Genomic DNA, 24,833 nt, shown 5'->3' on the forward strand with positions numbered 1-24,833 from the left:
CTTCAGCAGATTTCCCCTGAATATGCAAATGGACACACTAATCAATTAAGCTTACAGCTGGCTTGACAATATAATGACACATATGATAAATCATTATCCCATCAGCCTATAATTATACAATTCACGAGAACAAGTCTCTTGTATGTAGTATTTTTATTAACAATCACCTGGAAGCATCACTAAGAGTGAAAATATGAACGGTTAATTCTTATAATGCTTTAAAAAATTGTGTACAAAATTGGAAAATGAGATTCCTTTTGTCTTAGGGTTAAACAACAAGTGGTGGGAAACATTAAAATTAAATTGAACTATATGAAATTAAAAAATAATCAAATAAAATAGGTCTATGCAGGAACAAATTAAATTAAGTTAAATACATTTTTATTAAATATTGCAAATATATATATATATGTGTACACGTTATATACTATTTCTATTATAATGTATAAATTAAAATTCTACATAAGTTTACAAATTATTATAAAGTATTTAACTATTATATTATACACATTTTCTTTTCAATAATATCATTTATAAATTATTTAAAAATCAAACATATTATAAATTCATTAATTGTAAAAGTATTCAAATTATTTTAGAATTTTAAAAGTAAAAAAAAGAAGATCATGTTTTATGAAATAAATATTATATAGTTAATACCTTCTTTTTTAATAAAATAATTTTTAATTCAAACATTGGTTGGCTGTAATGGTAATGTTTTACCTTAGAGCCTCTGCGGTGTGCAATAAAGTTGGGTTTTGAAGATTTCTTCTGTCAAGAGCAAAAAAAATAAAAAATCAATCTGCTATGAAATGCATGAATCTGAAATCACTGAAACAATCAGGATTCAGAAATAAAGAGCTTCATACAGGTTTATACTCAGCAGCTTCATTCTGTTCTTCATCTTCTGGAGCGAAAAACTCACCCGTGCCGTCAAAGAGCTTTAACACAATACAGAAACAACCAATATGATCTGCAAATCTACTGAACACTGTCCCATGATGCTCTTTTATATGACATCGATTGCACAGATGATCATAATTCAGAAGGTATCTCACCTTTGAGCCTCGATTCAGTGAGTTTGTGTTCGTCTCTGAGCTCTTTACTTCATCTCCAGTTTTATCCTGAAATCACAGATATTGACTTTTATGTGTTTTCATTACATTACATTGTTATGGAAGCTTATCTCTTTATATTTATTTAATATATATATATATATATATATATATATATATATATATATATATATATATACATACATATATATATATATATATATTTCCCAGTTTATATATATTTATTTGAAGTGAAGTGAAGTGAAGTGAAGTGAAGTGACATGTGGCCAGTGTGGTGACCCATACTCGGAATCCAAGCTGGCACAGAGACTCGAACTCGCAACCTTTGTATTACGAGTCCGACTCAAGATTTCTATTCATATTCCAGAATTTGGACTTTCTCAGTTTATTTCTCAATTTTTTTTGTTTATTTTTTGTACCTCAGACTTTTTAAACTCAATAATTATTTTTTAATGAATGATTATTCAGACTTTTCACTTGCAATTCTGAGAAAAAAATTTTGTTCTTTATTTATTTTTCTTTCTTTCTTTCTTTCTTTCTTTCTTTCTTTCTTTCTTTCTTTCTTTCTTTCTTTATTTCCTTCTTTCTTTCTTTCTTTCTTTCTTTCTTTCTTTCTTTATTCCCTTCTTTCTTTATTTCTTTCTTTCTTTATTCCCTTCTTTCTTTCTTTCCTTCTTCCCTTCTTTCTTTCTTTCTTTCTTCAGAACTGTGAGATAAAAAGGTACAACTACCTTTTTTAATATTTTTATTCTGAGGCAATATATATGTTTCTGTGCATTGTGTTGTGTCAGTTAAAGGAATTGTTCTTAAACTTAAGTTGTAATGTTCTGATAGACAATTCATGTTTTTCTAGTACGTTTAATTTTTACTCAGATTGTTTATGGTGTAGTGGTGCATAAATGACACACTTCTTACCTTCGAGCTCCTCCTGATCAGCAGCGAGTGTCTGAGTTTCCTTCCCAGAGTCTGAAAGATCACCAGAGACACAAACACACGTGAAGAAGAACAAACACGCCGTTGAAATCACGCTGAGCTCACTGATTCACGCCGTACCTGCTTCCCGTTCCTCTTCATCGTCCCAACACCGCCTCCACCAGACGCGTCTGCAATCTGCCAGAGTCAACAGTATTATGAAAGAGATTTAATAACGTGAGAGTGTGTTCTGAGCAGCTGTCAGGACATTCCTGTGTTTGCTTCACCAAGCGTCAGGAGCCTGGTGAAGGGCGGCGAATAAGGGACGGGGTGGTGATGATAATAACGGGGAGGCAGCCAACTCATCACAATATGTATGTATATAAAATGTATACATGTATATAGGATTTTTCACGTGCCACAACCATCTCTAGGGTTTAAAGAGAATGGTCCGAAAAATAAACCATATCCAGTGAGCGGCAGCTGTGTGGACGAAAATGCCTTGTTGATGTCAGAGGTCAGAGGAGAATGGGCAGACTGGTTAGAGATGATAGAAACGCAAGAGTAACTCAAATAACCACTCGTTACAACCAAGGTATGCAGAATACCATCTCTGAACACACAACACGTCGAACCCTGAAGCAGATGGGCTACAGCAGCAGAAGACCACACCGGGTGCCGCTCCTGTCATTTCCATGTTTTTATTGATTTTAATGTCTATTTCACTTTCTTTTATGTAAAGCACTTTGAATTACCACTGTGTATGAAATGTGCTATATAAATAAACTTGCCTGCCTTGCCTTGTCAGCTAAGAACAGGAAACTGAGGCTACGATTCACACAGGCTCACCAAAATTGGACAATAGAAGATTGGAAAAACGTTGCCTGGTCTGATGAGTCTCGATTTCTGCTGCGACATTCAGATGGTACGGTCAGAATTTGGCGTAAAGAACACAAAAGCATGGATTCATCCTGCCTTGTCTCAACGGTTCAGGCTGGTGGTGGTGGTGTAATGGTGTGGGGGATATTTTCTTGGCACACTTTGGGCCCCTTAGTACCAATTGAGCATCGTTTAAACTCCACAGCCTACCTGAGTATTGTTGCTGACCATGTCCATCCCTTTATGACTACAGTGTACCCATATTCTGATGGCTACTTCCAGCAGGATAATGCACCATGTCAGAAAGCTCAAATCATCTCAGACTGGTTTCTTGAACATGACAATGAGTTCACTTTACTCAAATGGCCTCCACAGTCACCAGATCTCAATCCAATAGAGCACCTTTGGGATGTGGTGGAACGGGAGATTCTCATCATGGATGTGCAGCCGACAAATCTGCAGCAACTGCGTTATGCTATCATGTCAATATGGACCAAAATCTCTGAGGAATGTTTCCAACACCTTGTTGAATCTATGCCACGAAGAATTAAGGCAGTTCTGAAGGCAAAAGGGGGTCCAACCCAGTACTAGCAAGGTGAACCTAATAAAGTGGCCAGTGAGTGTGTATGTATGTATGTGTATATATATATATATATATATATATATTAGTGCTGTCAATCGATAAAAAAAAAGTGCTGTCAATCGATATATTAGTGCTGTCAATCGATAAAAAAATTAATTAATCACACATCTTTTCTAAAATTAATCGCGATTAATCCCACCTAACATTAAAGTTTTTAAATATACTTGTATATTGCAATAATTTCACATTCAATCTTCAAATGTACAATGTACAAACTACATAAGGACAGTATACTTTTTTATATTTCTTTAATGGCATCTTTTTTATGATTGAAGGCCAGCATCACTGATCAATACTACTGATGTCTCTATAAAATAGTTTTTCCCCTTAATATTTAACCATTGACTGTAGCCATTCAGCATTACAGTATAATTGAGAGCTATCAATTTTAACATTATTAGACTTAACTTCTAATTTAAGTGAACTTAAAACAATCTTCACACTAACCCATTATAATAAATGACATATTTAGCCACCTGTGCCCTTCAGCAGAAATATACAGAAAATGAATAGTTACCAAACACTAAATTCTAAATTAAATATACAGTGGTGTAAAAAAGTGTTGGCCCCCTTCCTGATTTTTTATTTTTTTTTGCATGTTTGTCACACTTTAATGTTTCAGATCATCAAACAAATGTAAATATGAATCAAAGATAACACAAGTAAACACAACATGCAGTTTTTAAATGGAGTTTTTTTTTTTTTATGAAGGGAAAACAAAATCCAAACCCACATGGCCCTGTGTGAAAAAGGAAATAGGACCTGCCTGACAAAGTGAAGTAGACCAAAAGATCCTCAAAAGCTACACATCATGTTGAGATCCAAAGACATTCAGGAACAAATAAGAAAGAAAGTAATTGAGATCTATCAGTCTGGAAAAGGTTATAAAGCCGTTTCTAAAGCTTTGGGACTCCAGCGAACCACAGTGAGAGCCATTATCCACAAATGGAGAAAACATGGAACAGTGGTGAACCTTCCAAAAATGGCCTGCATGGCAGAGCTCCAAGACGAAAACCGCTGCTGAGCAAAAAGAACATAAAGGCTCGTCTCAGTTTTGCCGGAAAACATCTTGATGATCCCCAAGACTTTTGGGAAAATACTCTGTAGACTGACGAGACAAAAGTTTAACTTTTTGGAAGGTGTGTGTCCCATTACATCTGGCATAAAAGTATCACAGCATTTCAGAAACAGAACATCATACCAACAGTAAAATATGGTGGTGGTAGTGTGATGGTCTGGGGCTGTTTTTCTGCTTCAGGACCTGGAAGACTTGCTGTGATAAACGAACCATGAATTCAGCTGTCTACCAAAAAATCCTGAAGGACAATGTCCGGCCATCTGTTTGTGACCTCAAGCTGAAGCGAACTTGGGTTCTGCAGCAGGACAATGATCCAAAACACACCAGCAAATCCACCTCTGAACGGCTGAAGAAAAACAAAATGAAGACTTTGGAGTGGCCTAGTCAAAGTCCTGACCTGAATCCTATTGAGATGCTGTGGCATGACCTTAAAAAGGCGGTTCATGCTCAAAAACCCTCCAATGTGGCTGAATTACAACAATTCTGCCAAGATGAATGGGCCAAAATTCCTCCACAGCGCTGTAACAGACTCATTGTAAGTTATCGCAAATGCTTGATTGCAGTTGTTGCTGCTAAGGGTGGCCCAACCAGTTATTAGGTTTAGGGGGCAAGCACTTTTTCATACAGGGCCATGTGGGTTTGGATTTTTGTTTTCCCTTCATAATGAAAAACTTATTTTGAATTTGTTATCTTTGATTAATACTTAAATTTGTTTGATTATCTGAAACATTAAAGTGTGACAAACATGCAAAAAAAATAAAAAATCAGGAAGGGGGCCAAAACGTTTTCACACCACTGTAGATGAACCCCTTAAAGCTATACAAGTTATTGATTTCCTCTTTTTTCTTTTGTTCTTGGATTAATAGACATCACAGCAGGTGGTTATTATCTTATTTGCCTGCTATTGCTTTAAGAGCTGCTGCTGCTGAACGTGACGTGGATCTGACGTGATATATGGATATGACCATAAATGTTCATTACTTGAATTAAAATGAACATTAACTGAAATAAAAATAGAATATTAAAAACTTACAGAAACAGGTAAAACTAAATAAACAAAAACTAAAACGTAATTAAAACAAACAAACAAAAAAACTATAGACTAATAAAATTGCAAAAAAACAACAACTTTAAAATAATAAAAAATACATACCAAAATAAAATATATAATAAAATATTAAAATATTAACTAAAATAGTACATTAATGATAGTAAAAAAAAAAAGTTCTTGTTTTTATTCCAGTCTGTAATCTTACTGCTTGAACTTTGTTCAAACATTCCCTCACTTTGCTTGTAAGCAAAATGCTGCTTTGGAATAAGTTGTTCATCTACTTGGTTTTTATTTCAGCTTTATTTCAATTCATAAAAATGTTTTAATAGTTTAATTTCCCCTGATCTGCATTCAGACAGAGCTGTGATCTGACTCACCCGCACAGAGTCTCTCCGAAGCCTGAACTTCCCTGCCTGCAACAGAGAAAGTCTCAGTGTGTTTCTGCACCGGTCCGCTGTATATGTTTCTGATAAGAATAATAACAACTTACAGGTTTCCATTCTGAAGAGAGTTCTGGACTGTGTTCAGGCCAATCCTCCACACACCTTTCCTGTAAAGCAAGTTTGAAGTATGTAGGCATATTTGTTTTACAAATCACACATACCATTTGAAGAAATATGAATCCATACGAGGGTGTTTCTTCCACTACAGGAAGTTTTCTTCTACTTAACATTTTCCCTTGTTATTACATTGTTATTACATTGTTTTTTCCAGTTATACCTTGTTAGACTTTCCAACATAACTGCAGCATTTTTGTGGTAACACTTTACAACAAGGTGTCATTTGTTAACATTAATGTTATTAATTAACATGAACAAACAATGAACACTACATTTATAGTTATATGTAGTTAACTAATGACACTTATAGTAAAGTGTTCTTTTTGTGTGTTATTTACAGAGTTGCAAACACACCTGACCGATGAGAAGAACGTCCTCAAACACCTGCAGATCGCTGTCGGACTCAGCCGGCGTGATCTGATCATAACAACAAGTTTCATCACAACCATTTCAAAATCATGTCACACTCTAAAGGCTCAGATATCAACACATGGGAGGGTGGTAAATATAGGATATTCTTCCTTCACGTTGTTTTTATTTTAATTGAATTCTGGCATTTATAAATTCACATTTAATTCTGAAATGGGTAATTTAAGAAGAAGTGAATGCTAGTACAACTGTAATATTGTTTTTTTTATTGTTTTACAATAGTTGATAAAAAATAATTATCTTTTATCATCAAATAATTAAATGTTTCACTTATTATTATTATTATCAAAAATATTAGACATATATATATATATATATATATATATATATATATATATATATATATATATATATATATATATATATATATATATATATATATATACTTACAGTATACTTATTATTATAAATATTATTTACAAAAATTAGAAATAGATGCACATAAATAAAAATACATTTATTTATATTAAAAAGTATTTTATAAATGTATTTATAAATATAATTTTTGCTTGCTCTTCATGTACCCTGTACTTCTCTCTGTACTACACCTTTATATAAGTGTATACAAAATATAGCAACATCAAATACTTAAATCAACAAAACATAATAAATAAATAAATAAATAAATAAATAAATAAATAAAAACTCTTTACATAGTAATTTTGTTTTGTTTTGTGTAAATATATATTATATTGTAAATACATTTATTTATACAGTAGCTTTTTTTTTGCGTTTACATGATATTGCAGTAATAAAAAAGAAAACAGAAAAGCAAGAGAAACATGAAAGAAGGAATACGTCTGGATCTGATCTGAATGAGCGGCAGCACAAAAGTGAATATTATCATCAAATAACATCAGACGCTGTTGATGACCATCAGCTAGAGTTCATCTCCCTCAGAAAAATATGCAGAAAATGAAAGGTGTGAAAGGGAAGCTGAAGGACATCTACAGTACCTGAGAGAGAGCAGGAGGCTGGTGGAGGCCCCTCAGGGCTTTACTGCGGGGAGCAGCTTTGGGCGGACACCTCCTGAACATCTACAAGGAGAAAACATTTCACATTTCGTTTAGACAAAAGAGTCGCATAAAGACTTAAAGACCCCAAGAAATGATCTGATGAGCACAAATTTCCTTTCTGTGTTGACATATTTCCTGTTAAAACAGGAAGTCTGAGCTACTTATTTCTAGGAAGCATTTAATTGGACAAAAATCTATATGTATAATCAATATCTTTGTTGGCAAGAGAAAAAAAGTACATTTAAATACATAAATAAATACATACAAACATAAACAGACACTTGTTTAAATATTTTTTTTTATTTAAATATATATTATGTTATTCTATATACAAACCCGATTCCAAAAAAAGTTGGGACACTGTACAAATTATGAATAAAAAAGGAATGCAATAATTTACAAATCTCATAAACTTATATTTTATTCACAATAGAATATAGATAACATATCAAATGTTGAAAGTGAGACATTTTGAAATGTCATGCCAAATATTGTCTCATTTTGGATTTCATGAGAGCTACACATTCCAAAAAAGTTGGGACAGGTAGCAATAAGAGGCCGGAAAAGTTAAATGTACATATAAGGAACAGCTGGAGGTCCAATTTGCAACTTATTAGGTCAATTGCAACATGATTGGGTATAAAAAGAGCCTCTCGGAGTGGCAGTGTCTCTCAGAATTCAAGATGGCAAGAGGATCACCAATTCCCCCAATGCTGCGGCGAAAAATAGTGGAGCAATATCAGAAAGGAGTTTCTCAGAGAAAAATTGCAAAGAGTTTGAAGTTATCATCATCTACAGTGCATAATATCATCCAAAGATTCAGAGAATCTGGAACAATCTCTGTGCGTAAGGGTCAAGGCCGGAAAACCATACTGGATGCCCGTGATCTTCGGGCCCTTAGACGGCACTGCATCACATACAGGAATGCTACTGTAATGGAAATCACAACATGGGCTCAGGAATACTTCCAGAAAACATTGTCCGTGAACACAATCCACCGTGCCATTCGCCGTTGCCGGCTAAAACTCTATAGGTCAAAAAAGAAGCCATATCTAAACATGATCCAGAAGCGCAGGCGTTTTCTCTGGGCCAAGGCTTATTTAAAATGGACTGTGGCAAAGTGGAAAACTGTTTTTGAAGTTCTTTTTGGAAAATTGGGACGCCATGTCATCCGGACTAAAGAGGACAAGGACAACCCAAGTTGTTATCAGCGCTCCGTTCAGAAGCCTGCATCTCTGATGGTATGGGGTTGCATGAGTGCGTGTGGCATGGGCAGCTTACACATCTGGAAAGGCACCATCAATGCTGAAAGGTATATCCAAGTTCTAGAACAACATATGCTCCCATCCAGACGTTGTCTCTTTCAGGGAAGACCTTGCATTTTCCAACATGACAATGCCAGACCACATACTGCATCAATTACAACATCATGGCTGCGTAGAAGGAGGATCCGGGTACTGAAATGGCCAGCCTGCAGTCCAGATATTTCACCCATAGAAAACATTTGGCGCATCATAAAGAGGAAGATGCGACAAAGAAGACCTAAGACAGTTGAGCAACTAGAAGCCTGTATTAGACAAGAATGGGACAACATTCCTATTCCTAAACTTGAGCAACTTGTCTCCTCAGTCCCCAGACGTTTGCAGACTGTTATAAAAAGAAGAGGGGATGCCACACAGTGGTAAAAATGGCCTTGTCCCAACTTTTTTGAGATGTGTTGATGCCATGAAATTTAAAATAAACATATTTTTCCCTTAAAATTATACATTTTCTCAGTTTAAACCTTTGATATGTCATCTATGTTGTATTCTGAATAAAATATTGAAATTTGAAATTTCCACATCATTGCATTCTGATTTTATTCACAATTTGTACAGTGTCCCAACTTTTTTGGAATCGGGTTTGTATTATTAATGGATTTTTTTCCCCTCCCCAAAATCAACTAAAAGTATTGGATGATAATTCAGACAAAAAAAGAAAAGAAAATAGAAACGGGCTCAATAGTATTTTCTTTTGGAAGAGCAAGACTATACATTTTAAATAAAATTTTAAAGAGTTTATTTGAGTTAGATAAATAACAAAACACAAAATTGAATATAACAAATAATAACTAAATAAATCCAATACTAATTCAAAATAGTAACACAATTATAGGGTTAATTCAGGATAATTCGGCATTTTTTTCTCCAGTCAATGGCAAAAGTGTCTCAATTTATCTGAATTCACCCTAACAAGATCTTAGTGATCCTAAAAAATAACACTCAAAATAATAATAGAGTATGGATGCTAATTTAATTAATTTTAGAGGATATAGATGAGCTCAAAACGAACAAATACGGACTAAAATCATTTGGTCCTCGTTAGAAAGATGTTCTCACCAGTTCTCCATTTGAGATGTTTGTGGACGGTGTTGTCTCTTGAATGACTCCATTTTGCAAAGCATCATGGTAAAAGCCAATGTCGTGTTTTGTATCTTGACGGGTGAACAGTAGATCACTGCTCTTCTGTTTGGACTGAACCTCATTCTGAGGGTCGAACAGAGGATCGAACGCCTCGATGTCGGAGACTTTGGCTCCTGCGGTGGACGAGGACATCTTGAAAATATCATCAGATTCTGGGCTGGAATTAGAAACGAACAGAGATGATGTGGATGGTGAAGGAGTCTCGAGGAAACCGTTCATTTTAGTTGACGTTTCTTGGAAAGCGTTGGCAGGATCTGATGATGAAGCTGGGGAGGGCGTGGCTTGGAATTTCTCCTGTCTGGATAGGATGAATTCCAGGAGAGGGTCTCTCTGATTGGCCGAAGAGCAGGATACTGTGTTCTGATTGGCTGAGCTGCTGTGTGCTTTCTCCTTAAAAGGCTGGAAAATGTCTGTGTCTTCACCCCAAAAGCCTGATTCTGATGAGGTCTGAAACCCATTCGGTGTGTCGTCTTTATAAAACTCAGGTGGAGGAAACAAAACCCAGTCTGGAGCTGGGAAAGGATCATCTGGAAAATCAGGCGTCTGATGAATGTCATTGCTTTTGGTTAAACTTGTCACGTTCGGTAACACATTGTTCTCCTCATCAACCGTTTTCACACCATAGTCCTGCAAAAACAAATATATTCAACAGGACACGGCAGGATTTCAGTGGCATATAATGAGCTTTGACTAGCTGCGATCTGAAACACAAGTTCATTTTTAGATGCAATATAAAGTTTTCTTTCTATTTTATTTAAAGCTCACCTGAAAAGTATGGTTTTCTCTGATTGTGTTACTAGCAACATTATAAATGTATTAACTGTGACTTTTGATCAATTGAATGCGTCCTTGATGAATAAAAGTATGAATTTCTTTAAAAATCTTACTAAAAGTAAAGTTTTGAATGATCTCTGATACCTGTGGGCTTGAATAAAAAGGGTTCCAGGAGCTGCTGCTGATCCCATTCTAGAGGAGAGAAACAACAAAATGAGAGAGTTTAGACTGGATAAAAAGAGCAAAACCATATAAACAGGCTCTACTTTGGACATTTAAGTGTTTAACTCTCTCTCTCTATCAATTATTCCATGCATCTACAACTCTTCAGTTTTATGAGCTGTGTTAAAATGGACTGGCTCAACTTTGATATTCAAAAAGAGAGAAGTGGATTCTTAAATAAATCACACAATCTAGCTGAAGCTAATCAGAATCTCACCTCCATAATCAGACCTGAGACACCAAACAGCGAATCACCATCCTGTGAATGGAATAAGGTTCGATGATGCACATTAACAAACAAGCCAGTACAGAAACTGAGATAGATTATATTGCACTTTACCTATTTGCATCTGTGATTTCAATTACAGTACTTATCTTTAAAGGCCATTTTTCTCTATAAATTATTTTGTTTCTCCATTCCAGCAGCACTTACATACACCAACATGTACAGTTTTATACCTCTCTATATTCTGAAGGGTTTTATAGAGGGGTTTCTTCACGGCCTGATTATAGATATAAAAGATCGTATTCCTAAAAACATGGTGAAAATGTATTTGTTTGTCTGTCTGTTGACAGTATTGTCTGATTTCTGGCGAAAAAATCCCAAATTCCTTCTGTAAAAAACTAATCTGCGAATAAAAAAATAAAAAAAATAATTTTGAACCTGGCTTTATTCAGTTTATATGCATATGAAAACATAACTTTTTTTTTTTTACTCGATTCACCTTGTTAGAGCTCGGGTTGTGTCTTGCATTAAAGTGGTGCTTATCATTTGATCATGAAGAGCTGCAAAAGCAGTCATATTCATATTTCAGCAATGTAAGCATGACAACGCATAGAAAGGCAAATACGTGACGTCAGTGATGACATTCACATATGTGCACTAGTCAGCATACATACGTGGAGCTAAATTAAGCTATAATATAGCCTGTGAGTTATTTTAATGGCAATCGAGCACATGAAAAGAATGCGATGAATTTATTACACGCTCAAATCCCGTATTTACAACATTTGCAAAGTAGTCAGCATCTGCAACAGTTTTAGCTAGAGACATTTATTTCCTTGGTAAGCGCAACAACCGCTGTATTTAGTAGAAATATTGATATTGTAAAAGAAACAAGCGCGGTTGTGATTTGCTTTAGTCGTAACACGTTGTGCAGCTCGCGATTTAATTCATTCTGCCTGTTTGAATCATTTTATAAAACAAACTTACCATGTATGCCGTGAGGTTTCCAAAGAGGCTTACAGGAAACGTGTGGAAGAAACCTCTCGCCAAACTTCTTATTAAAATGAACGCAGAGCTCGTTTGCGCCGCGCAACAGATGAGTTTGAGTCTCGATCGCGCCTCCTCTGACATTCACCTGAGCGAAACTATGTGAACCTACCTGACCTGTCGAGCTCAGGTAGGTCATATATCATCATCCTGGCAGCTGAGGAACTCAGATGAACCCGGGCACAACACCAAACATCTATTCAACTAGTGCAATAATAACTTGCGGTGCGCTCGCGAGCTTGAGGCGTTGTTCAGACTCCAAGCATTGCAAACACCTTGGGACTGCGTTTGAGTTTAAGGCACCTTGCCTGATGATGTTTACCCATCATACAAATTAAGTGTAATTAAGTGTAATCTACTCCTTTGTCAGAATCATCACCCTGCAACTTGAGAGCTTTGGGAATTAACCCATTTTTACCAACTCAGATCTTTTTCTAAGACTACAATGACATTTATAAATGCATTTCAAAATCATGAGCCACATATCTGAAAATGATTAAATGCCATCTAATCTCAGCATTGATTCACTTGGCATCCAGCTCTTTGGTCATGGTGAAGAATCCGTGTCTTGTTCCTGTTTCTATCTTTTGATCTACATAATTTAGGCACTTTCTCTTTCTTATCATAAGAGGACAGTAAACAATCACTTTCTACTGTAAACTCATCTGTATAATCAATCTTGATGCTTATCATGGTCGTTGGAGCTGCTAGATAAGTTACAGTGCTTTCCAAAAGGCATACACATTTCCTTTGTACAGAATAGACAAGCTTAAAATATGATATGACACAAAGTCAGGAACAGAATGAATGTCCAAATAAATGAAACAATGGATACATTAATAATGTTCTTTTCAATATTAAAATATCTGCAAATCAATTTTTGTCATTCTACATTGTGCAATATTGGTTTACACACTCTTAAAGGAAATCATGCAATTCATTGCTTTTTGTTTCAGTTTAATGTGAATCAAGTATTTCTTAAAGTGTATGATTATCAAGTTTACACTAAATGGCATGAACAAAAGGGGGGGAAATAAAGGAAAGAAATGTATCTCAATGTAAGTGAAATACACCAAACCTACATTATACAGGCTTATTATGCTATTATTATTAGTAGTAGTATTACAAATCTTAAAAATGACTGAATTATAACAACAGGATAAACCTGATGTGACTTTAGTTCATTGGTAATTGTATAATAAACACATAATGATTACTGTAGTAATGGAGTGATATTCTAACAGTATTACTATATTTGTTCAGTGTCTTTCTGGCCAAATTTACTGCAACAGCAAGTGACTACTCAACTACACATGCATTATCTATTTTTCTATATAAAATAAGTGAAATTTTATATCATTTTTAATAAAAGTAGTTTTTCATACTATTTTAAATGAAATCTTAAGTTTCATTTAAATTTTTTAAATCATTTTTTTTTATATGTTAGAGTACTGCATACAATTACTTGAAATTTCCAGTCCTAAAAATAAGGCTCTAAGCTAAACATAGCAGTGTTTAAAAGGACAGCAGGGAATGCCGTAGTGTTTGATGTGTTTTTCCTGCCACTGGAAGATCTGTCCATCAGGCTGGACTCTCCACGTTACGCTGGATCCAGTGTCCATCGGCTGATCTGAGAGGATCTGACTCACCTAGAGAGCAGATTTCAGCAGCGATTAGTGAACGAGATCGGTCTACTGATGTTCAGATACATGCAGTACAATAAAGGTTCATCTCACCTTCTTCTCTACGGCCTCCATCACTGCAGATTCATTCAGAAATCCAGCGGATGTCACTGAAAATCGCACAATCTGTCTTTTCGCCCTTTTAGCTTAAAGAAACATGCATATATTTAAAAAAATAAAAATAAGTACAACGTATGACTCTGTTTTTAGTAATAGAATTGGTTTGTGTTATCATAGACAATGACTAATGCATAGTAAAAATATGAATTAAATAAGAAATTACTGTTCTATCCTGGGAATGTTTTACAGATATTTTAATAACAAATTGTTATTCATTCATTTTACAGTAATAATCCACTTTATCTGACCTGGTTCTTTAAAGATTAAGCTCATAATACAAATCATTATTGGTTATACTTGCAGTAGTTAGTTCACATAAAATGATGCCTGCAGTGTAAAATTATAAATACGGTATTTTACTGAAAGCAAATTCTGTTCAGCATTTTAAAATTCTGGAAATATTGCATTGATATTTTAAAATCATATCTAAAATCTTTTTTTTTTTTTTTTTCAGTAATCATCTAAAATCCATTATCTGATCTGGTTCTTCATGGATTAAAGCCCAAACAAAACTCGTTGTTAGTTATCTTTTTTTTGTAAAGCAATTTGTTGTCTTATGACATAGAAATGATCTTGCATTGATTATTAACACAGCTGAATTGACTCGTTTGTATGTATATATGTATTTAGATTGCCTGCAGTGTATTATCTGGTCTGGTTCTTGAAGGATTAAAGCAGAACTCAAACTCACTGCAGAAGAAAGGTAAGGTATGCGAGCAATCATCATCCCCAATCAGTCCAGTCTCATGGACAAACCCGCACTTTTCATTGCCACTGGCATTATCCGGCTGTCCGTCGGCCCATTTCACAGACGGCCCGGTCACTTTGCTCTGGTCCGACCACAGCCACAGGTTCTTGGACAAGCCGACCCAGCCCTCATACTTAAAGTGGATGTATTTAAGCAGAAATACCAGAGCGTCGTTATTGTAGGTATCACTAATGAAGGCCAGGTCTATGTACTTGCTCCTGCAGTATCGTTGAGCATCACGCCAGGTCAGACTGTTAGAGTTAAAATTAAATTTGTTCTGTCCTGTAAAGATTTGGTGTTTCAGTCAGAGCGGAAAATCATCATGTCGAATGCAACTCATTTAGAGAAAAAGTATCCACCAAATGCATGAATGCAAATGATTTTTACAAATGCAAATAAGCTAAAAAAGGATTCAGTACAAGCCCACAGAAACATCTTACCTTGGTAGCAAAAAAAGGGTTTTTGTTCCTCACAAGATGCAACATGCCACTCTCCAGTGTTTCTAATCAGGCCACACATCCTCTGAGTCCTGGAGGTCGTCTCTTCCAGGGACGCCCAGTTACTGTAGTCTAGGTTTTGATCTTGGTAAGACCAGCGCCAAGCAAACACACCATCATACAGTCCCATCCAGGTCCTGTTTTGAAAATTCACGGCGGCTGCGATCTCCTGTATCTTATATCTATCCTCATCGCTCTGAATCGTGGCCAGGTCCACGTGATACTGCTTGCAGTACGATTGGGCTTCGGTCCAAGTCTTTGGTTCTTGGATGAGAATGAAGTAACACGAGGTCTTTGAGAAAAGTCCTGTTAACAGCACAGCATTCAAATAAACAGCAGAAAAAGAGGAAAAAAATCACATCAGTTTCTGATCTGTAATTCTGTCGACAGTCAGTTCTGGATGAAAGCAATCTGATTTTAAATCTGACCACATATCATGTGAGAAAGAAACAACAGGGGAATCAAAATGAAGTTCATAAAGCAACATTTTGTTGAGTTAACGTTTCAAATTACATTATCCAATCCGGCACATTTATGATGTGTTTTTAATGGATAAATGTGAAGCAAATAACAATAATATGATTTTAATTCTGTCACAGACTCACCTAGTAAAAAAAGTAAATTAAATGTTTTCGGGATCATCTCTGTTGCTCACAGCGTTGTTCACTGAAATACATACAAAAAAAGATAATCATTAAATAATAGCAGGTTTGAAAATTTTTGGATGGAATAGAAAAAAATGCATATTAGTCTGTATTTTATATTAAAAGCTTACAAGTGCACTAGACTGAAAAATCTCAAATGAAACACTTTCATTTCACAAGAAAAGACATCAGGAATGCAGTGGAATGACAAAAAATGCACTGTAAAGAAAAAAAACCCTTTAAAACTAAAATTAAATAAATAAATGTCATGCTTTATAAGGAGATTGTATTGTGACTTTTCCCTCACATTGTGCAACCATATCAATTTTAAATCACAAGTTAAATGGAAAAAAAAGAAAAGAAAAGAAAAGAGAGAAACACATACAATACGATCACCATCGCAGAAAACATTAAACATCAGAACATCTGTATTATGTAAAAGTTTTTACTTTCAACATTATTTAAACTCATTGCTTTTCTGATATAAATGTTTATTTATTTGTTACCTTTGATGGAAAATCTCCTCCGGAGCAGAAGTTCAGTTTGGAGACTGATTTCCATTCTGACTTTGCTGCAACATGAGTATCTTTATTCAAATGGCAGAGCATGAAAATCACTGGTAACTGAGCTCACCCATATGAAAATCCAGCATTTTTACATGCTTGCAAAAATGGCATTTTCCTGCTCTTTCCTTAGCAAAATCACTCGTAACAGAATTAAATCCTACAGTAGAGGCCCGATTATTTCTGGGACCTTGTCACAAATCCATTCTTTTTGAAATTTTGCATTATCTTGGCAACTATTTACACAATTAAATCTGTGAAAAACATTGAAAATGCTGGTACTAATCTGAACAATGTCTGAAACCTTTTGTTACAAGCACTTACTGTGATTCTGTGCCTCTTTATGATCAATCGCTTGCTGTATTCTTCAACTGTAAGTTGATTTAGATAAAAGCATCTGTTAAATAAATAAATGTAAAACAAAACAAAAAAAAGTTGTAGGATTGACTTTAGAACAATTTTGCCTCAAAAAACTGTTAGTACATTTCACAAATATTGCAAAGAAGTAGCAAGTAACAATTACATGTCAAGTGTCAAGTGCATGAATAAACATGGGCATATACACATAAAACAAAAAGGTATCTGAACATATTACCTATACATATACAACATGCTACCTATATAAACAAAAATAACTATACAACCGATATAAACAGCTAACCTAAACATTTTACATACAACTTAGACATATACTTGGATTTACATGAGACAAACATAATGAGGAGGTACAGAATAGAATACAAGAGACATTCAGGACAAAAACAGTGCAAACTGAGCCAGTGCGAGATAAAAAAATAAACATGAAAATAGAGTAGAAATACAGAAATATTATTTTATTGTAAAACACTCCAGTATAGTAATACTTGCTTTAGTTACAAATTCAACAGCTTAAAACTTTCAGTAAAATCCTCCATTGTCCTATTTTGTGCAAACAGATAATTACACATTTCATTACTTTGAATTAAAACATCTTATTTTTATTAATATTGACATGATTTTTTAATTTTTTTATTTAAACTACTATATTCCCAGGTCAGTTTTTGTTTTGTTTGTTTCTTTTTTCGTTACATGAAATTGCAGACATTTGCAGTTACTGTTTAATTTTAAAATGATGTCATTACAGGGAACAGCAAACAGCAAACACACACACACATATATATACAGTATATAGCTAATAATTAGTCAAAACATCTAAATGTTACATAAGACAAATGCAGTCTCCATAGTTAATGTCACCATCTGTATGAGTTACTGGTTATTTTCATGCTCTGCGATGCCATTTGAATAAAGAGTCACAGTCCCAATGGAAATCAGTCTCATTGTGTCCACTGAAACAAAGATTTGCATTAATGGTGATAAATTACTTCATCTGTGGAATGAACATGAACCTCAGAAAGAAAGGAAGAAATGAACTGAACTGGATGACATCATGTTATAGGTCACGCACGTAAATGTATCTACGTCACGCACGTAGATCTCCGTGCGCAGTCCTTGAAATCCATTCTGCAGTTAGCATCATAGCATCATATAGCCACCATGGCAAAAAGAACACAAGGCAATTTAATGGCACGAGAGATCCACCAGCTGCAAGCCCTGTTAGCACACCTCCCACCGGGATGACAACGCAAGAAGTAAGTCATTGTAGAGCCCTGCATGTCGGCCCGGGCCCGACTGGCCCCGACTTTTTTACGCCTATAGGGCCGGGCTTCGGGCCAATTTCCACGTCATAGTTCAGAGGTGGGCTGGGCATCGGGCCTGTTTTGGGTTTCTCCTTATTTTATATTGTAGACGTCTATTGATTAGTGATGAAAAAAATTGCCGCGCTGATGGAAACAACAGGAGACCGTGCCGCGACTGAGAGCAGCTCGATGGTGTTTAGTGTCCCGCAGCAGCAGCAGCTGAATAGTTCTGCGTTCAAATGCAAGCAATAGGCTAAAGCTTGCTGCAAAACCCCAGCAAACATAACCATGAATGTGTCTGCAGGAAATAGTAAGGAGATATTTGAATTATTTACTAATAAACTAATGTTTTCTGAGTCTGTGTCGCAAGGATGAAGTTGCTGATCCTGACTCGCCGTCTCCTCATTAGACTAACCTTTATAGAGAAATGCATCTTTACTGATTATGATTAAGATTATAATAAAAGAGTTTTTGTTCCCTTTCAGTCGGTCACTCCGAGTCACGTCGGATGACCGTCGAAATTGGGATCTTGCCAGAGAGACCAATCCACTTCGAGTGTAACTAAACGAGCCAATGGACATTGGCATGCGATCATTGCATCCAGCTGCTGCTGATCACAGCGTGAGCATAAGAGGCAGCAGGTGCACCGTATTAATTCATCCTTTCGCTTCGGAGCCGAGTGGCAGCGTGGCAGTGAGAAAGAGCGAGCGAGTGTTGGCGGTACGGCGCAACAGCGGTGGTCACGTCGGACGGGAAAAAAGATTGTCTTCCGGCTGACAACCACACTAAGAGTGTGCGGTGGCCAGCTCCCCTGCGTGCTTCAGCACTGAAAGAGCAAATTTCTCTAAAAGAGCAACATGGGTGATCGTGTCTTTTTAAAGATGTCCTATCACCCGTGCGTTTCTGGGTGTGGTCGTTTCCTGGTGCCTCAGGACGGTCACGATTGCTGCCTCACGTGTCTGGGCATTCAGCACGCTGAGGAAGCTTTCGTGGATGGTTCATGTTCTTCTTGTGGGGACATGACCATCTCGGCGTTGCGTAATAGACTCCGTTATGTCAAACATGACGGAGTGCCTCTGCCACGATCCAGCGTTCGTCCTGGCACCCGGGGTGACGCTGCGTCAGGTGGAGTCAAACGTGATTTGAGGATCACGGTGAGGGCATCCCCAAGTGGAGCTCCTCACCCCTCAAGCACTCCGCAGCCGGTGGAGCTGCCGAAGGAGCGTGCTGGGCCCTCTGCTGGACGGGGTGCACCAGGCGTTTCCTTCGGTGCCCCCTTTGACGACCAGATGTCGATCGCTGCATCGGAGGGTGAGCACTCTCTCTCCGGGGATGACGACATGGCTGCGTTTCCCCCTTCGGGTGTGGTAGCGTTGTCCGAGCCAGACCCAGAGATGACGGCTATGCTTTCCCGGGCCGCCGAGAATGTCGGGCTCATGTGGAATCCTCCACCGCGTCCCGATCCTTCGAGGTTGGACGAATGGTTTCTCGGTGGGGGTCGTGCTGGTTCTCAGCGCCCCCCTCCGGTGCCATTCTTTCCGGAAGTCTATGAGGAGCTTACAAGTTCGTGGAAGGCACCTTTTACTGCCCGAAACAAATCTTGTGGCTCCTCCTCCCTCACCACCCTCGATGGTGGGGCCGCTTTGGGGTACGCGGGCATCCCCTCGGTGGAGCGGTCTGTGGCCATGCAACTATGTCCAACAGCCGCTACCACCCTGCGGGGAGACCCGTGTCTCCCCTCACGGGCCTGTAAGTATTAGTCAGGTCTAACTGCCAGTGCTTATTGAGCCTGTGGGGAGGCGGCTTCTGCCCTCCACACCATGGCGTTATTGCAGGTCCACCAGGCCAAAGCCCTGAAAGACCTGCACAAGGGTGGTCTACATGAGCTGCGTGCTGCGACGGCCCTCGCGCTTCGAGCGACGAAGGTGACCGCACAGTCTCTGGGTCGTGCGATGTCCACGCTAGTGGTCCAGGAGCCAGCGGTACCCAAAACATCTATACAAGAGCGATTTCCTCAATCTCTGGGTCTCAAGAGGAGGAGAGTGGTGACCCGTGCAACACGGGATCACTTCCATCCTCCTCTCTCGCCAGGCAGCCGGTGGTTGCCCTTAGAGCACCCCTCCTGCCCATTCGTGGAACCAGGTAATGGCGGTAGCACTCGAGTCCCCGCTTCAAATCGTCAAACGCCGCGCTGTCACAAGCCTTAAGCTGGGTTCCTGTGTTTCCTCCCGCACGAGGAGGAATCAGGTGAGTGTTACACTACACACCCAGACCCCACCCCCTGCCGTTACAGGCCAGGCCGTCACAGGCCCCAGGGCGGGTCCCTGTGTTCCACCTCGCTGCCCCTCCGCGGGTACGTCGGTGGCCCTGCTGGTCCCGCTGGCACGGTCTCTCGGATCCTGGCTAGCTCTTCCCAGTCCGTCTCGGTGGCTCCTGCGGACCATCAGACTCGGCTACGCGATTCAGTTCACCCGGCGTACCCCCAAGTTCAGGGGCATACGGTTCACTTCAGTCAAGGCCGTCGATGCCCCTGTCTTGCGTGTGGAAATCACAGTCCTGCTGGCGAAGGACGCGATAGAGGTTGGGGTTTTACAGTCCTTACTTCATTGTGCCCAAGAAAAGCGGTGGGTTACGACCGATCTTGGATCTGCGAGTTTTGAACCATGCACTTCACAAGATGCCATTCAAGATGTTGACGCAGAAACGCATTTTCGGGTGCGTCCGTCCCCTAGATTGGTTTGCAGCAATCGACCTGAAGGACACGTACTTTCATGTCTCGATTCTCCCACGGCACAGGCCATTCCTGCGGTTGGCGTTCGAGGGTCGGGTATATCAGTACAAGGTCCTGCCCTTCGGGCTGTCCCTTTCGCCTCGTGTCTTCACCAAAGGCGCTGAGGCGGCCCTTGTTCCCCTGAGAGAACGAGGTGTGCGCATCCTCAACTATCTCGACGACTGGCTCATACTTGCACAGTCTCGAGAGCAGTTGTGCGCACACAGGGACCTGGTGCTCAGGCACCTCAGCCAGTTGGGCCTTCGGGTCAACTGGGAAAAGAGCAAACTCGTGCCAACGCAGAGGATCTCTTTTCTCAGCATGGAGTTGGATTCGGTCAACCAGACAGCATGCCTCACCCAGAAACGTGCTCAGTCGGTGCTAAACTGCCTCAACTTTATCAGGCAGGACGGCGGTCCCACTGAAACACTTTCAGAGGCTCCTGGGGCATATGGCTGCAGCTGCGGCTATAGGTCCGCTCGGTCTGCTCCATATAAGACCGCTTCAGCACTGGCTCCATGGCCGAATCCCGAGGTGGACGTAGAAACGCGGTACTCTCCAGGTTCAGATTACACCGGCCTGCCGCAAAACCTTCAGCCCGTGGTCAGATCCCTCATTCCTTCGGGCAGGAGTGCCCCTGGAGCAGATATCCAGGCATGCTGTGGTATTCACAGATGCCTCGGCCACCGGCTGGGGAGCCACGTACAATGGGTACACAGTGTCAGGGGTTTGGACGGGTCCCCAACTGCATTGGCATATCAATTGCCACGAGCTGCTGGCAGTTTGCCTTGCCTTGAGCCGCCTCAGAGGGCGCCTTCAGGGCAAGGACGTTCTGGTCCGTACGGACAACACTGCGACCGTTGTGTAGATCAACCGGCAAGGCGGTTTACGCTCCCGTCGCATGTCGCAACACCTCCTCCTCTGGTCCCTTCGTGCCATCCACATCCTGGGAGTGTTCAATCGGGCAGCCGACGAGCTGTCTCGAGCAGCACTTCCAGGGGAGTGGAGACTCCATCCCCAGGTGGTCCAGCTGATTTGGAGTCGGTTCGGAGTTGCTCAGGTAGACCTGTTTGCATCTCCGGAAACCACCCACTGCCAGTGGTTCTACTCCCTAACCGAGGCAACGCTCGGTACGGATGCACTGGCGCACAGCTGGCCCCAGGGCCAGTGAGCCTACTAGCACAGACACTGTGCAAGATCAGGGAGGACGAGGAGCAGGTCTTGTTAGTGGCTCCATATTGGCCCAACAGGACCTGGTTCCCGGAATTCATGCTCCTCGCGACAGCCCCTCCCTGGCCGATTCCTCTGAGGAAAAATCTGCTTTCTCAGAGATGGGGCACCCTCTGGCACCCGCGTCCGGACCTGTGGAAACTTCACGTATGGTACCTGGATGGGACACGGAGGTTCTAGGTGACCTACCCCAGGAAGTAACACTCACTATCGCTTCAGCACGTGCACCGTCTACAAGACGGGCCTATGCTTTGAAGTGGAACCCGTTCGTCGAATGGTGTTCCTCTCACCATGAGGACCCCCGGAGATGTTCGATCAGAGCCGTGCTTTCCTTTCTGCAACAAGGGTTGGAGCATAGGCTGTCCCCCTCCACCCTTAAGGTTTATGTTGCTGCCATTTCCGCTCACCACGACCCCGTAGAGGGGAAGTCGTTGGGGAAGCACGATCTGGTTGTCAGGTTTCTTAGGGAGGCCAGGAGGTTAAATCCTCCTAGGCCTCCCTACCCTCTTGGGATTTGGCATTGGTGCTAAGAGCCCTACAAACTGCCCCGTTTGAGCCTTTGCAGTCAGTCGAGTTGAAGTTTCTCTCTATGAAAACCCTACTCCTGACTGCATTGGCCTCTATGAAGAGGGTAGGGGACCTGCAGGCATTTTCGGTCGACGAATCGTGCCTCGAGTTTGGGCCGGCTGACTCCAGTGCAACACTGAGGCCCCGGCCCGGCTATGTGCCTAAGGTTCCTACCACTTCCTTTAGGGACCAGGTAGTGAACTTGCAAGTGCTGCCCCTGGAGGAGGCAGACCCAGCCCTAGCTTTGCTCTGTCCTGTACGCGCACTGCGACAGTACGTGGATAGAACTCAGAGCTTCAGGACTTCAGAACAGCTCTTTGTCTGTTACGGAGGACAGCAGAAAGGGAAGGCTGTCTCCAAGCAGAGGATGGCCCACCGGATAGTGGATGCCGTCACCTTGGCCTATGAAGCACAAGGTGTGCCCTGCCCGCTCAGGTTGCATGCTCACTCCACTAGGGGTGTCGCATCGTCCTGGGCGCTGGCTCGCTAGCAGACATCTGTAGAGCTGCGGGTTGGGAGACTCCCAACACATTCGCTAGGGTTTATAGCCTACGTGCCAAACCGGTTTCCTCCTGTGTTCTCACCTCAAACGGGTAGTGGCACTGAGAGGCCCGGCTCAGAGTTGGCTTGCGGCGTCCTTATGCCTAATTCTCCAGAGAGTTCCTTAACCAGGCAAACCCTGTTGAGTCCTTCAGCACTCCGGCGTCCGGATGTGTCGGAGCATCCGGCGCCAGGCCTTTAAACCAATGAATTCTTGATATCTGGTGTGAGGCTAGTGCCCATATGAGAGACCCTGTCGGGATCCCATATGTGTATCCCACGGTATGCTTATTAGAGCCGTGTTTCCCCTGGCAGACCACGTTCTGCCATCTCTAATGATGCAGCCTAAGCCATCTCAGAGACTTCCATGTGCTATAGGGCCCTACGGGGTTACTTCACATGTCTAAATGTCACTTAACCCCCTCTGGGAGGAGGTGACTCCGCAGTGTGCCTCTTCCAAACGGAAGGGCACGCTTCCCAGTGTTATCCAAGTCCTACTGGTGGGTTGCTCAAGGAACAACAGTAGTTGAACTTCTCTGTGTAGAGCCCGGTCCAATCATCTTCCTTATAGGAAGGATCAGGAGGCCTACACAGGGCACTGGAAGGGGCAGCTTCTGTGGCGCTTTGGTAGGGATCCCAATTTCTTCGGTCATCCGACGTGACTCGGAGTGACCGACTGAAAGGGAACGTCTCAGTTACGTATGTAACCCTCGTTCCCTGAAGGAGGGAACGGAGACATCACGTCCCGTCGCCACAGTCGCTGTACCACCGCTGAGCTGCCGGGTCACTGGCTCGGCTCCTCAGCGAAAGCATGAATTAATGCGGTGCACCTGCTGCCTCTTATGCTCACGCTGTGATCAGCGGCAGCTGGATGCAATGATCGCATGCCAATGTCCATTGGCTCGTTTAGTTACACTCGAAGTGGATTGGTCTCTCTGGAGAGATCCCAATTTCGTCGGTCATCCGACGTGACGTCTCCGTTCCCTCCTTCAGGGAACGAGGGTTACATACGTAACCGAGACGTTTTCGATTGTTTTATTTCGTTAAGTGATAATTTAAAGCTTTCTATAGATATATTTATCATGTCTGTGAAGCATGTATTCGCTCAGCTTCGGTTCATTTTTGTAAAGCACTCCTGTTCAAGACGCAGAAAGCGCATCATGTTTGTTTTCTTTGTTTTATAAAAGAACTACCTTTTGTTGGTATTGTGAGTGCACACAAATACAAGTAGACCCTTTACAGGTCCGAATGATGTATTACTCTTACCTTTATCAAAAAATAAAAACTACAAATAAAAAAAAGACGGCGTAGGCTATTTAAATGTGTTTCCACTGAAATAAAAGCAAGGGTTTGCGCTGGTGCCTCCATGTCCTGCAGAGCGTGCTTTAGCTTCCTCTCTCCGCACTTAGATATAGGCT

General features: G+C 40.2%; 2 protein-coding genes across 2 annotated transcripts in view; both read right to left on the minus strand.

Annotated features, from left to right (window-relative positions):
• Positions 1-12,459, minus strand: part of LOC306882782 (uncharacterized protein) — a gene marked incomplete at its 5' end in the record, with an annotated part of 25,624 nt that extends 13,165 nt beyond the window's left edge. The window contains 14 exons of the mRNA XM_079437667.1: positions 1-16; positions 724-771; positions 870-941; positions 1,059-1,124; positions 1,992-2,042; positions 2,130-2,186; positions 6,017-6,052; positions 6,130-6,189; positions 6,554-6,616; positions 7,585-7,665; positions 10,023-10,733; positions 11,025-11,072; positions 11,320-11,361; positions 12,316-12,459. The exon at positions 1-16 is cut by the window's left edge and continues 29 nt beyond it. Coding sequence (XP_079293793.1) covers positions 1-16; positions 724-771; positions 870-941; positions 1,059-1,124; positions 1,992-2,042; positions 2,130-2,186; positions 6,017-6,052; positions 6,130-6,189; positions 6,554-6,616; positions 7,585-7,665; positions 10,023-10,733; positions 11,025-11,072; positions 11,320-11,361; positions 12,316-12,459 — 1,495 coding nt within the window. The remainder of the gene's footprint in view (positions 17-723; positions 772-869; positions 942-1,058; positions 1,125-1,991; positions 2,043-2,129; positions 2,187-6,016; positions 6,053-6,129; positions 6,190-6,553; positions 6,617-7,584; positions 7,666-10,022; positions 10,734-11,024; positions 11,073-11,319; positions 11,362-12,315) is intronic.
• A 750-nt stretch (positions 12,460-13,209) lies between these two features.
• On the minus strand, positions 13,210-16,629 carry LOC306878073 (C-type mannose receptor 2-like). The gene is made up of 6 exons (XM_079430170.1): positions 16,573-16,629; positions 16,028-16,088; positions 15,366-15,728; positions 14,869-15,207; positions 14,112-14,203; positions 13,210-14,024 (listed from the first exon to the last, which is right to left on the minus strand). Exons 2-6 carry the CDS (start codon positions 16,062-16,064, stop codon positions 13,875-13,877), a joined length of 981 nt encoding a protein of 326 aa, XP_079286296.1. The 5' UTR covers positions 16,065-16,088; positions 16,573-16,629; the 3' UTR covers positions 13,210-13,874.
• Between the last annotated feature and the right edge of the window lie 8,204 nt (positions 16,630-24,833).

This window comes from Barbus barbus, assembly GCF_936440315.1.
Source record: "Barbus barbus genome assembly, chromosome: 2".
Taxonomy (NCBI): Eukaryota; Metazoa; Chordata; class Actinopteri; order Cypriniformes; family Cyprinidae; genus Barbus; species Barbus barbus.